At 37.1% G+C, this 12,574-nt stretch overlaps 1 protein-coding gene across 1 annotated transcript; it reads right to left on the bottom strand.

Moving 5' to 3' along the window:
* Positions 1-52: 52 nt before the first annotated feature.
* LOC116296929 (neuronal acetylcholine receptor subunit alpha-7) lies at positions 53-8,689 on the bottom strand. Its single transcript, XM_089025294.1, has 10 exons — positions 8,556-8,689; positions 7,377-7,455; positions 6,935-7,204; positions 6,474-6,551; positions 4,482-4,652; positions 4,299-4,336; positions 3,814-3,923; positions 3,069-3,233; positions 1,749-2,484; positions 53-1,306 (listed from the first exon to the last, which is right to left on the bottom strand). The coding sequence occupies exons 2-10, from the start codon at positions 7,447-7,449 to the stop codon at positions 971-973; spliced, it is 1,977 nt and encodes a 658-aa protein (XP_088881420.1). The 5' UTR covers positions 7,450-7,455; positions 8,556-8,689; the 3' UTR covers positions 53-970.
* Between the last annotated feature and the right edge of the window lie 3,885 nt (positions 8,690-12,574).

The raw sequence follows: 12,574 nt of genomic DNA, 5'->3' as shown, positions 1-12,574 counted from the left end.
TTTTTCTTTTATTCAAAAAGTTTTGAAAACACAACAAAATGTAAGGCACGTGAAAGTAGAGAAATTTTTATTTATACATATTTTAAACCATAATAACTTGTAATAAAGTCAATTAAACATTATTTCAAAGTATCAAAATTTGTATTTCATACACTTTTGAAAGAGTAAACCTGAAGCACTGGTTAAAGAAGCGGCTTCAATACTATTCTCGCGTTCGAATAGAATCTGCATGTATGCAGGCTATTCTAACAATGTATGGAAATTTATAATGGAATATTATTTTAAAAGTTGAAAATCCTATTTTAACGTATTTCAATCTCCATTATAACCTTGAATGAACTGGTATTATCTGCAGAAAAACCTACAGATAAAGCATTTGTCTTGTCAAGTTCACATAATATCAAGGATTGGCTTCTAAGCCGATACTGCGCGCAACGGGGAAACTGAAAAATGTGGCCATTAAAATTCGACGTTAGACGAATGTCTTTGCAAAACGGAAACATTGAAGGTCTGGATTCGTGCTCTCAAGAATTCCATTTTTTGCGTTCTGGAGATATTTTAGACAGAAAAAGTTAAAAATAAAAAGATGCATTCTAAACTACGAGGGGCCGCACCTAAATCCGCCCCTGTTGGCTTTTTCGAATTTCAAAACGTTTTAAACCGCTTCGTGCAAGGTAATTTAAAGCACGATCATGTAACCAGGTACACTAGCCTTCAGCATTCGAAGGAAATCTGCTAAAGTTTCTTATAATGAGTTTACGGCAAAAGAAATAAAGTTCCATAAAAATCCCAAAACGATATTTCTAACGGAGAGAATTTTGGATTCTGTTTTCATTGAAGTTTCTTTAGCAAGATTCAGTCCTTTTCAACATGGCGGCCAGAGCCATCTTTAAATTCGGGTAAGAAGTAAGGCTTAGTTCCACAGAAAACTTGAAGGAATGAAAAGACGTTGATTAACGTTCTTGTATGGTCATGATTCGAATTCTGGTTGACTTTCAGGAGAATAGAAGAAGAAGAACAAGACAGGGATGCACATAGTAACAAGGAAAATAGCAAAGCACAGCCTGTCCAAGACAGTCGCTGCAAACTGCCATTCCTGGATGCATTCATCCTTCTCTCCTTCATCTTTGACTCGTTTTGTGAGAACCTCAAGGCCTTCAGCGATCTTTCTTTGGATCACGTCGTTTATGTTACTTTTCCTTGGAAAGCAAGACGTCTTTCTTCGTTGGTGTATTTTCGTGTTTGTTGGCATTCCAAGGGAATTGATGGCGGGCTCGCTGCGGCATTTTATCATGCCTGGTAGAGCCTGTAAAACGAAAGAGCAAAACAATACATTCAACAATAAGCTCCTTTTCGACCCCATTAAGCTGCGACACTGCTGTACTTTGCGGTGGTAATTAGCGATGACAATTATTTTGCTTCATTAATTTTTCAAAGACCGTTTATCATGACAGGGGTCCGATTGACGAGCAGGGGGGAACATCTTCCTATTCTAGTAAATTAGTATACCATATAAGGAGGCTATAGCTTGAAAGTGTGCAATCATTCATTATTCATTTGCTGTGATACTTCGCTGTATCGAAAAATATGGCTTGAAAATTTGGCCCAAGTCGTGATCCTTGGGGATACACCCTTCCATGCTAGTAAATAGTATAAGGTTTCTCTTTCGTTGTTGTTCGAAGAAATGACTAAATGGTGTTTTGGTCCTAAAAATAAAAAAATCTTTGTTATTTATACTTCGGACTTGCCTGTATTGGTGGATTGTGGTTCCTCCTAACATTAGGTGTATTACATTCAATCAGCGAGGCCCTATCTTCAAGATGTTCGTCTTTCGTTACCACATACGACTGCGTAGTATGCGAATGTTGGGGCATCCATTTACAAATGCGTTCGGAGCTGGCTTGCGCTGTCATGCACTGGTAAATCCCCTTGTCTTTAGGCTTTTCCGTGATGAAGAAGAACAGCATCGAAGCAATCCACTCATTAATTACAATGCGTAACTTTTCAGGCATGCGCACATGCCCGAAGTAGTAAAATCGCAGGACAATAGTACTGACGATGATAGCTGAACACAGCTCGATCATGATCATCAGATAGAAGTATCCTAGCAACGGAATGCTGTCGGAGGTTGCTGGAAGGGTATTGGACACGATGTTGAGGAACACAGTAATGGATAAGAGGACGGTTATGTTAAGGGCAATCCTCTCGCCTGACTCTGGAGGCAAACAGAACCCAACCAGGGCAAACACTACAATCATCATCGATGGAATGATCAAGTTAAACACGTAGTACGCGACTTTTCGTCTCAGGTGGATCGTGTAGGTGATGTCAGAGAAGGTGTCCTCACAGCACGGGTATTGTACTTTGTTCTCCTTGACCGGCACCTCAATCACGTCCCATTCACCGTTCACGATGTACGATGACATGTCTGCCTGTATTTGGTTTGTCAACATGTCCAATTGCTTCGTGCTGTAGGTCCACGACCTGGAGAGGTAAAAATATTTGATTAGTATCCTTTTAGTACGAGCAATGATTGCAATGGCGGGCATCTTGGCTTTCGAGAAGACAAAACAAAACAAAAACGGCGTGCATGGGAGGGGGGGGGAGGGGGGGATATAGAGAGTTTGGGGTGATTGTCTTTCTTTTATGGGTAAAGGTGATCGATGTTTATCTTGTGCTGTTAATATCAATGGAAGCCATTACTCTAACACTAACATCACTATATTCTTAGTTCAATTAGGAACCGGTCAATATTTAAGTCCGAGGGGAGGTGGAGGAGAAAATGGGATGCCCTCCAATTTTTTCTATTAGAGCAAGGGGGACCTTCAAAGGTCAAAAGGAGGATTGGGAGGATTAGGAGGATTTTTTAAACGATTGAACGGGGGGTACCCGAAAAACATCAATGCTATTAGAGGTAGGAGTCTGGAAAATTTTTGGCATCAAAAACATTTTCTCTTCCCCCCCCCCCCCCCCCCCCCCCCACCCTCCGACTTAAATAATGACCGGTCCCTTATCACGTTGACGTTAAGGTCACAGATTCACATCACGATGTCCCTTACGTTTCTTACCCGAATGTCATATAGCAGTATTGCTCATCAAATGGAAAGTAACGAATGTTGATTTTACACGCCGATAAAAACTGTGTTGCAGAAAACCACTTGACTGTGCCGTCCTTGTTGATCACGACCTTGGTTTTGTACTTCTCTAAACCTCCTGAAAAACCACTTCCAGCGCTAATAAAAGATGAAAAAAAGGTAATAATCAATATTGATTGACCATAAATTTATTGCCATGACATATTGGTTGGGTGGACACGAGTGAAAACGCCTGCTCTAAATCGGTATGCCAATTGTTGGTTAACGTAAACAAAAGATTTTGTTTTGGTTTCTTTGGAAGAAAAAGAAAATTATTAAGGTCAGGATATTTGAAGAAAGATTATTTGTAACAAATGTTGTCGTTCATCAAATTTGTAGAGAAAATAAACTTCCAATATCAGTGCGGTGCGAAATATCACGTATTTTAAATGAAGGCCATTGACTGCTGGAAGAGAAAGAGGACGAGAGATCCTCGGTAACCCAAGAGTAAAATGTTTTCGCTCCGACAGAAATTTAACTCTGGGTTCCCGAGGATGAGGACGAGGTAGTTTGCTTAGAAAAAGGCGTGGAATCAATACAAATGTAAAAACGACCCCAATCTTGTTTTTTCGACCGTTTGGTTTCGAGAGATAAGAGGCCTGGAACCTAGAACACAATGCCAACCAAGCGGAAGTGAGTTTTCTTAATCACGTGTATTATTCGTGTTTCATTAACTCACTTGTTGAACAAGATGACGATCGGAAGCCATATCATGTGCGGTTCAACGTTGATTGTGTCTATCCCGTCATACTCTTCTGGCTTCCATCTTAAGAACGGATCAGTCCATTGCTAAAAAATCAAACAATTAAAGCCACACCACAGGTAACCCACTTTAGATAAAGAGGAAAAATACAAATTAACGTCGAAATACAATCAACTGTTATCAAATGTTTGCGTATAATAGACCTATCCCGAATTCGCTTGACTGACCACGAAACAATGGTTTGAAGTCGAGACTGAACTTCGTTCTTTTATTCATCAAGTTCAACCTCGACTTGAAACAGTTGTTTCGTGATCAGTCAAGCGAATTCTGGATAGGTCTATTGGAGGACGAAATAAAGTGTAATATTGGTTCGGAGCCAATCAAAACGCTCGGCACTGTCACGTATCTTACCATACGTTTTTCACAGTCATCGAATCTGAAATAGAATGGTTTTTGCCTACCTGAGTTGTCCAGACGTTGAGTCGAACTGTTTCCTCTCCTGGAAGACTGGAAGACGAAAGAGTGTCAAAGTAAGAGCAACGGGGGAGGAGGGGGACGGGGACGGGGATGGGGAGGGGGAGGGGGACGGGGAGAGTTATAATCGAGAGTGACATAAGTGGTGCAGCAAAATGATTCTATCAAACGTACCACTTCAACGAGCTGTACCAGCTTCAGCTGGAAGAAAATCTTCAGCTGGTCCTTTTGGAGAAGGACCGGTCGGACCTCGCGGTCGTATGACGAGGAGTAAATGATATCTTGTAGCAAGCGATGCTCAGCCGATTGAGCGACTTTCCCATCGGGGCCTTTTTGTGGTCCTGACGAATATAAAATTCTTGACTAATTCTTACAAGATTTATCCTAATTATTCCCCCCTTTTTATGACGAAAAACTGATGAAAAAAGCAAAAAAAATCGGTGAAAAATGTCATGCATGTCGGTGTCAGTCTGGCTATGATTGTGACGTCAGGTTAAAGAATATGACGTCATCGACTGTTTCTTTATTGAAGAAATAGAAAACGCGCGCGCGTGCTGTGTGCTGTCATAAAGCACGTGGGGGTTGGCAGAACAAGAGAGAAGTGTTAGGAGAAGCACGACGCGTAGCGGAGTGCATTCTGGACACTTCTCGAGTGTTCTGCCAATCCCCAAGTGCTTTATAACTCCACACAGCACAGCAAGCAAGTTTTTTATTTCTTTTATAAAATACAAATTACAATAATAGGTAGGAATGACGCAACGAAAAGTGCGCACGCGTGCAATGTGCTCTCATAAAGGACGCGCTCCAAACCAATCAGTTAAAATTCCTAGTGGTACTGAATATAATTGTAGTTTCTTTGGATAACTGCCTTTAAGAAAAGAATTCAAATAAATTTTTTTATGAGTTAGCCATTTTTGGTTTGATGTATTAAGCAGTGTTAATTTAACCATTCGAGAAATGGTTATTTCTACCAATTGTTTTTAACCATTTAACAATGGTTGAAATAACACAGTTAGTTTGATGTATTAATTATTGTCAATTTAACCATTCGAGAAATGGTTATTTCTACCAATTGTTTTTAACCATTTAACAATGGTTGAAATAACACAGTTTAACCATTCTAAATTGATTACCACAGATCCACCTATGGTACAATTCTAAATAGGTTAAAATAACCTATTATGATGTGGTTGAAACTACCATAAATTGGTTATTATAACCAACTATCAATGGTATAAGTACTGTTTAATAAACGAGCAGGAGTGTTTTATCGGGTATAAAACACGAGGCGCAGCCGAGTGGTTTTAGACCCGATAAAACACTCCTGCTCGTTTATTAAACAGTACTTAGAAAACTCATTAATAATTCATAAGCTTATGGTCCAATTGGAGCCACCATACACGTCACGTGCATGAACCTTTATACCCGATAAAGTCCTCTTCATTAGTATTCAAGTGATTTTATATAAAGACACATGTGTCTTTATATAAAGACACATGTGATCTTTATATAAAGACCACTCGAATACTATGAGGATGACTTCATCAGGGATGAAGTATGCATCCAAGTTTAGATGAAGACATAGAGCTTCATCAAGGTCATAGTCAACCCTAATGATCTTTGACTAACGTGCCTGTCTTTGCCTTGGCACGCAATATCCAACGTGTGGGAGCTTCTATTGAATCTGGTTGCGCATGCCCGTGACGTCAAATCTCTATCGAAGTATAAAAATCCATGTTCGTGACGTGTATGGTGGCTCCAGTTGAACCAAAATCTTATATATTTTCATGAGTGTTTTAAGCAGTTCAAAAAACTCGTAGATCGTGTTTTATCAGGTATAAAAGCACTCGGCTACGCCTCGTGCTTTTATATCTGATAAAACACTCCTACTCGTTTATTAAACAGTACATCATAAATTGGTTATTATAACCAACTATTAATTGTGTATTCAACCACCATAAATTGGTCATTATAACCAATTATTAATGGTGTATTAAAATGGTTAAAACTACCAATTAATAAATGGTCATTACAACCATTGGCAATTGATTACCACAGATCCATTTTTCAACCATTTTTTTGTGGTAGATTCAACCAAACCATTTTTACAGTGCAGAACGCGACATTCATAACAGGTATTTTATAATTCTAATTTCTTTTACCTTCAGGCTGATTTGGCTTTACTACCATAGACGTATCAATGGTTGGTATTGGTTTTTCGGTTGGGATCACCGCAACAACTGGAGAGGAAAGAAAGAATAATTTAAAAGACAATAATCGAAGATCACGTGTCACGCGCGGTTTTAAGGTATGCAAAGTCAAATGAAACTTGGCTTCAGTTAATTCTCGATTGATGACAAGGCTTTGTGTCTTAGTTTCAAGATAATATTAAAATACCAAATGACATGGAAATATAAGCAATAGTTGTGTGTCGAAGGTTCGAACAGTTGTATTTAATGTTTTATTTAATTATAAGCGATGAAGCAAAAAGGCAGAATGTTCCATTTTGGTCTCAAATGTTTCAAATGATTTTTTTTTTTTTGGCGCAGGAGAATCGCTCTTCTCAGTGTCAGCGCGTCTCTGTAGCGTGCTCACTAATGCCGATATAGATACTTTTGGGTACCTTTCCAATTCATTTCAACCAGAATTGACCTCAAATCTCGAGAAAATGGCAACGCTGATCTATCGCAAGATAACTCATTGAAGCAATCCACGGCATAGCAGAATGACTCCAGCATGTACACTATGTCTCCTTTCTTCAGTGAGCAGACTTTTTCGATGCAATCTTGAAGGCTTTTTACATTTCCTATTCGTATGTATGTGCCTGCACCTACTCCTTTGCTGAGGGTTGTATTATAGTAAGTCTTGCCAGGTACGCAGGCCTTTTCGAAATCTGTTTATTTGAAGGAAAAAGAAAACAATGCTTCAATCTTCAACAATGTATTCCTTTGCCCTCTTAAAAGTTAAAAGAAGAAGGAAATTAAGAAAGAAAAGAGGAAATTCAAAATAGCTGTAGATTTAGCTGTTTAGGGTTATTTACGGAGACAACCGCTGATAAAACATACCTTGAGCCCACGATGTCGTCAAAAGAATAGCAAAAATCAAAATGGCGCCTAGCTGAAGCAAATTCTTTTCCATTTTCGCCTAGTAAGAAAATAAAATTAAAATAGATTAACTAAAGAATTAGGTTTCTTTGTAGACTAAATAAATTTTCTTTACTTTCATTTAAACGCGCTGCTACTCCTTGAAGTATCGACTACAAAAAAAGAGGTTATTTACTTCCGCCGCCATGTTTGTTGTTCGGACCATTCTTCACTTGAAGTTCGTATATCATAAGAAATGGTTGAATTTTTTTACAATTTTTTTTAATCCATTTAGGATAATCGAACAACGAGATTTATAAACTATTTTGAAAATTTTAGTTTCCAAAATGACCTTCAGTATTTCAAAAATGTTAGGTGCGTATTGTTGATAGTCAAAATATTTCACTGATTCGGCTTTAGATTTAGATTTGTAAAGATGATTAAGGATACGTCCACACTATGCCGGATAAATTTGAATCCGAATTTTTATTTATTCGGTTCCATTTCGAAAATTCGTTTTCGGTGAAGAATTGTTCCGGATTCGCCCGGACTAGTGTGGACGGTAGGCCTAACCGAATAAATAAGAATTCGGATTCAAATTTATCCGGCATAGTGTTGACGGGGCCTAAGTTCTCAGCAGTGAAACCCTTTCATTTTCATATCAATTATTTGTTGTTCACCATGTGGTTTTGGGATTAAATCCAAAGAAAAAATTTCCGCAACTGGAAACATAACGAATGAATAATTTAACATGAAAAATGTTAATAGTTACATAGTTGTCCTAAAGCGGCTTTAGTTATTGTGTACTTGCTAAAAAATTATATCAAGGGAAAAGGAAAAAGGCGTTCAATACTTGTGCTCGAATAACGGGAAATTTGGCTATTGAGGAAGGCAATGCCGAAAATCGCTTTTGTCTCTATCCTTTGGCTTTTCCAAGATTATATAAAAAATATGGGTGCCTTTAAGGTTGAAGTTTAAATAATTTCATTTTAAGTTAGTATACATATTCTCACTCTTCTCTCGATATTCATATGTAAACGTTTGGAGTCAATTTCCAAAAGTTGTCGAGATATCTTCTTCAAAATTCATTCAACTCTATCGTGATGTGGTAGCTTTTACAGACACAATAAAAATACAACATCTGTACTTAGAGCATCTTACCTCTTAAACAATGAAAATTTTTAGTTTTTAAAGCGCATATCCCATTTAAACAATCAGGAAATTTGAAGGTTTTCAACTTGCTAAACGGGAGGACATTCACACCATGATAAATAAATCTGCGAGATTTTTTTGTCTTCCAATCTGCATATAGGGAACAAAATGAAATATTTAGATTAACACAAACGAAAAATACCATACCTGTCGACCAAATTACAACTATTGGCTGACATTTCAAAATAAATTAATATACATAAAATTATTTCATTATTTAAGATGAAGGTAAGTCAAGATAAGTTTTATAGTTTCTGACCTATTTTCTCAAGCCTATAGTACTGAGTAGTTAAGTGTTAAGAAAAATGTCGATTTTCTTTCCTCGCCTTTTTTCACCAAAATTTGGGACTTCAAATTCCATAACATTCATGTGTTCTTTACCCCATGGAGTCCTGAGTTTTGACCACAATTAGTAACAAGCTATAACAAGGTTTAAAAATAAATTTATTCGTGAGTAAAGTAAGTGCAAAGCGTTTTCTTCATGTGTGATGCTAGAAGGTGACTGACTTGAAGTTGGCTTTACTGATTTGAGCGCAAAAATGAGTTGACAACTACGTCGGTTGAAAACCACTTCTCATCTTGAAATCTTTGATTTTTTAATATAAATTTTTACTTGAAAATTAGCAAAAGAATTATTAAGAATTTCGACTGTTTTCCTGCTCAAGGCGAATAACTTTTCTTTTACAGTTCAGAATAAACAGAAAAGCCATGCTGTGTACGTCTTTGCAACAACACTAATGTAGAGTAGGCTTGGCGTCCTTATTATATAGTTTCACTAACCAAACTGATTGAAATTCTTGACTTTGTTCAATTATCTTATATGCAGTTGGACGTCCTCTAAAATTCAGTTAAATTTATTATGATAACTGTAAACTACTGTAAACGTGATTTAAATTTGTTGATTCGAGTTCAAGTGGAAAGCTTTCCTAAAACTTTTCCGGTGTTCAATAAAGAGTATTTTTATGATATGAAAAACTTATAACGTTAAAAACGATATATCTTTCCATCAAAAAGAAAGTTTAATATTTTCTAAAGAATCTCATCAAACGAAAAGCCATTTTTTACTAGTTTTAATATATTCTTTTCTAGGATACTTTTGCAATATTATATTTTTGACGATATTTTGAAATGCCTACACACCAAAAATGAATTGAATTGTATTATAACTGTCAAAATCAGAGTCTTTTCAATATCGAATGAACAATTAAAGATAAGTAATACGAAACAAACACGAATCAACATAAATATTTACATGTTTAGCGCCATTCAAAATGAAGAGAAGCCATGCTGATGCTTCAGCTTCACATATGTAGCTTTGCAAGTTGCTCCGCAAGTTTGAATAATTACGTTATCCCAGTTTTGTTGCAGAATTACAGAATAATGAATATATGATTACAGGGGTAAACACTTTCAACATGGTGTGAGGAATTCATTGGAAACTTTGGTGGAAAGATTATGATACTGAGCAAGCTAGAGAGAGAGGGAGTGAGAGCGAGTGATCGAGGACGCGCTCTGCATGAGCGTCGTGGTTTTGAATATCAATGAGTGTGTACCAACAGGTACTATACCGCACGCGCTTGCTGCTTGTTCTATTGCAAGCCAAACTGTTTTTATTCAAGCTAGTGAAGCTTTAGACCAAAGTCATCAAATTCTTTAAATTTTACATGGCTGTACTGAATAAATGCTCTTGTTGAAGAACGGCAAGCTATAAAGAAAAGGTTCCCACACGACAGGTGCAAGTTTGAACTCAATGAGTCCGTAATCGAAGGGGAAAAAATATTACCACGAAAACTGAAGAAATTTTAAGAAAAATAGCACTGAAGTAATAAGAAAACAAGGATAAGAAGAAGATGGAAGCTGAAGCAGTAGCAAGCAAGGCATCGCAAGCTCCAGGCTTCGCTTTATCTGAAGTGACATCAAGAATGCAAGAATTGAAACTACAGTTGAAAGATATGGAAGAAGACTTGCTTTGCTTGAGGGAAGGTTACAAAATGATTGAAGATAGAGTTAATGTTCTCGATGAAAGCGGCAGTAGACGAATTACTGGTCGAAGAACAAGAAACTCAGCATGACTAGCATCTTTCGAAAAGACAGTAAGAAAAGTTTGAAAACAAACAAAAATGAAAAACATAAACAAAGATTATCTATTGATTTTATTAAGTAATTTTCGCTTCCTGGGAAATAATGATTATATAGCTAAGATAACTTAACCTGAAATTCCATTTTTTGTACAAAAAAAGGGGAAACAAATAATTACATTGTTTTTATTTTTCAATTGAAAATATGTCTAATGTCATTATGTTTGAATCCTCAAGCACTTACTTATTCGGTTAAAATATATTATATGTGCAATTTTTGTAAATGAATTGAATTTAGATCAGTTTGATTTCAGTATACATTGGTTGATAAATAGTTTTTGGAAAATACAAATGGCATATTTACTCTGTATGTAGAGCGAAATCTTATAAACTAAAGTTTATTTCATAAAACTCAGTTCGATATAATGCTATCGATATTCTTATGTACAAACTTTATAAAAAATATGTGATTTTAGAATGACAACACCAACAGCATCGCGAGTTTTATTAAAACATTATATACACATTGCTATTGTCACTGCCTTAACCTCTCCATCGCAGCATCATGTAAAGTTCAAGAAGTGCGAAACCTTATAGGCGTCATAAATGAAGTCTACCTATTCCTTAAAAATAGCCCAAAGAGACAGAAGCTATTTGAGCTTGTCCTTTCAAAGTACCTTCCCGATTTTTCACGAAAGAAGCTTCCAGGGCTCTGGAAAACACGATGGGTTGAGAGACATACAAGCTTTGACACGTTTCTGGAGCTATATGAGATTGTTGTGTTATTTCTAGATGCTATTGTTTCTCCAAATGAGTACCCAGATCTATGTTCATCTACTGGAGAATGGGACTGGGATAGAGATACAATTGTAAAGCTCATGGACTCAAATCGTCCCTGTCTTCATTTATGACTGTTGTTACTTTTATTATAACGAAGAACGGATTGGATTATGTCAAAGCCGTTGCTTTCAAACTTCAGAAAAGAGATCAAGACGTATACGAGACTTACAAAATGGTTGACGATGTTATCAAGTATCCAGGATACCAGAAATGCTGTAGATGATAGATTTGCAGCGTGGTATAGTGACATAAAAGATTTGGCAGCAAATGTAGAAGTCACTGAATCTGTTCCAAAGAAAACAGCACTTCAAAGGTTCCGAAATAACACACCAAGCGAAAGTCCTGAAGTCTATTATAAAAGAGCCATTGCAATTGCACTTCTCGATTCTCTTATAAGCCAGATGAAAGAGCGGTCTCTAACTGACGAAGGACGTCATGCACACCATCTTCTGTCACTGATACCATCTGTAATTGACAGCAAGAACCTGAGCCTCACAGATAACATTGCAGGGTTGATGCAGGTTGGGAGGCAGATATGCCATTTGCAAAGTCCTTCTAGAGTGAGCTTCAAAGATGGCAGGTGTTATGGCAAGGTGCTACTCAGAGAGATACTCTTCCAGACAACCTCCTCGAGACACTTGCTGTATGTAATGAAGATTTCTTCCCAAACACTCCACAGCCTCCTAGTTGTAATTGCCTGCACTTTACCGATATCAAGTGCTGAGGCAGAGCGATCCTTCTCCCTAATGAGAAGGATAAAGACCTATTCCAGATCAGTCATGTCGGAACAACGTCTGTCTGACATAGCTTTAATGGCAATGCATTACGATGTCAGATGCCCCACAGATGAAGTATGCAAGTCGTTCATCAAAGCTCATTCTAGAAGACTTTTCAACGCCTCACTGCTTGATGATATGTAGATTATTACTATATATATCACATACAGATACTTATATTTTATTACTACAAATGGCTATTAAATATTTTTTGACCTCAGTAACGATTATGACATTTAACTGGCTTGAAACTATGCCTCCCTAACCCTTTTGT

The sequence above is a fragment of the Actinia tenebrosa genome, unplaced genomic scaffold, assembly GCF_029948245.1.
Source record: "Actinia tenebrosa isolate PJP-AT-01 unplaced genomic scaffold, QUT_ActTen_1.0 PGA_scaffold9__36_contigs__length_13948895, whole genome shotgun sequence".
Classification (NCBI taxonomy): domain Eukaryota; kingdom Metazoa; phylum Cnidaria; class Anthozoa; order Actiniaria; family Actiniidae; genus Actinia; species Actinia tenebrosa.
This window is presented reverse-complemented; position numbering and strand designations above follow the sequence as displayed.

Coding starts and splice junctions, on each gene's coding strand:
- LOC116296929 (XM_089025294.1), bottom strand. CDS start 7,449: ATGGAAAAGAATTTGCTTCAGCTAGGCGCCATTTTGATTTTTGCTATT. Junction 7,205..7,376: donor GACGACATCGTGGGCTCAAG/GTATGTTTTATC, acceptor TCAAATAAACAG/ATTTCGAAAAGGCCTGCGTA. Junction 4,337..4,481: donor ACAGCTCGTTGAAGTGGTAC/GTTTGATAGAAT, acceptor CCAGTCTTCCAG/GAGAGGAAACAGTTCGACTC.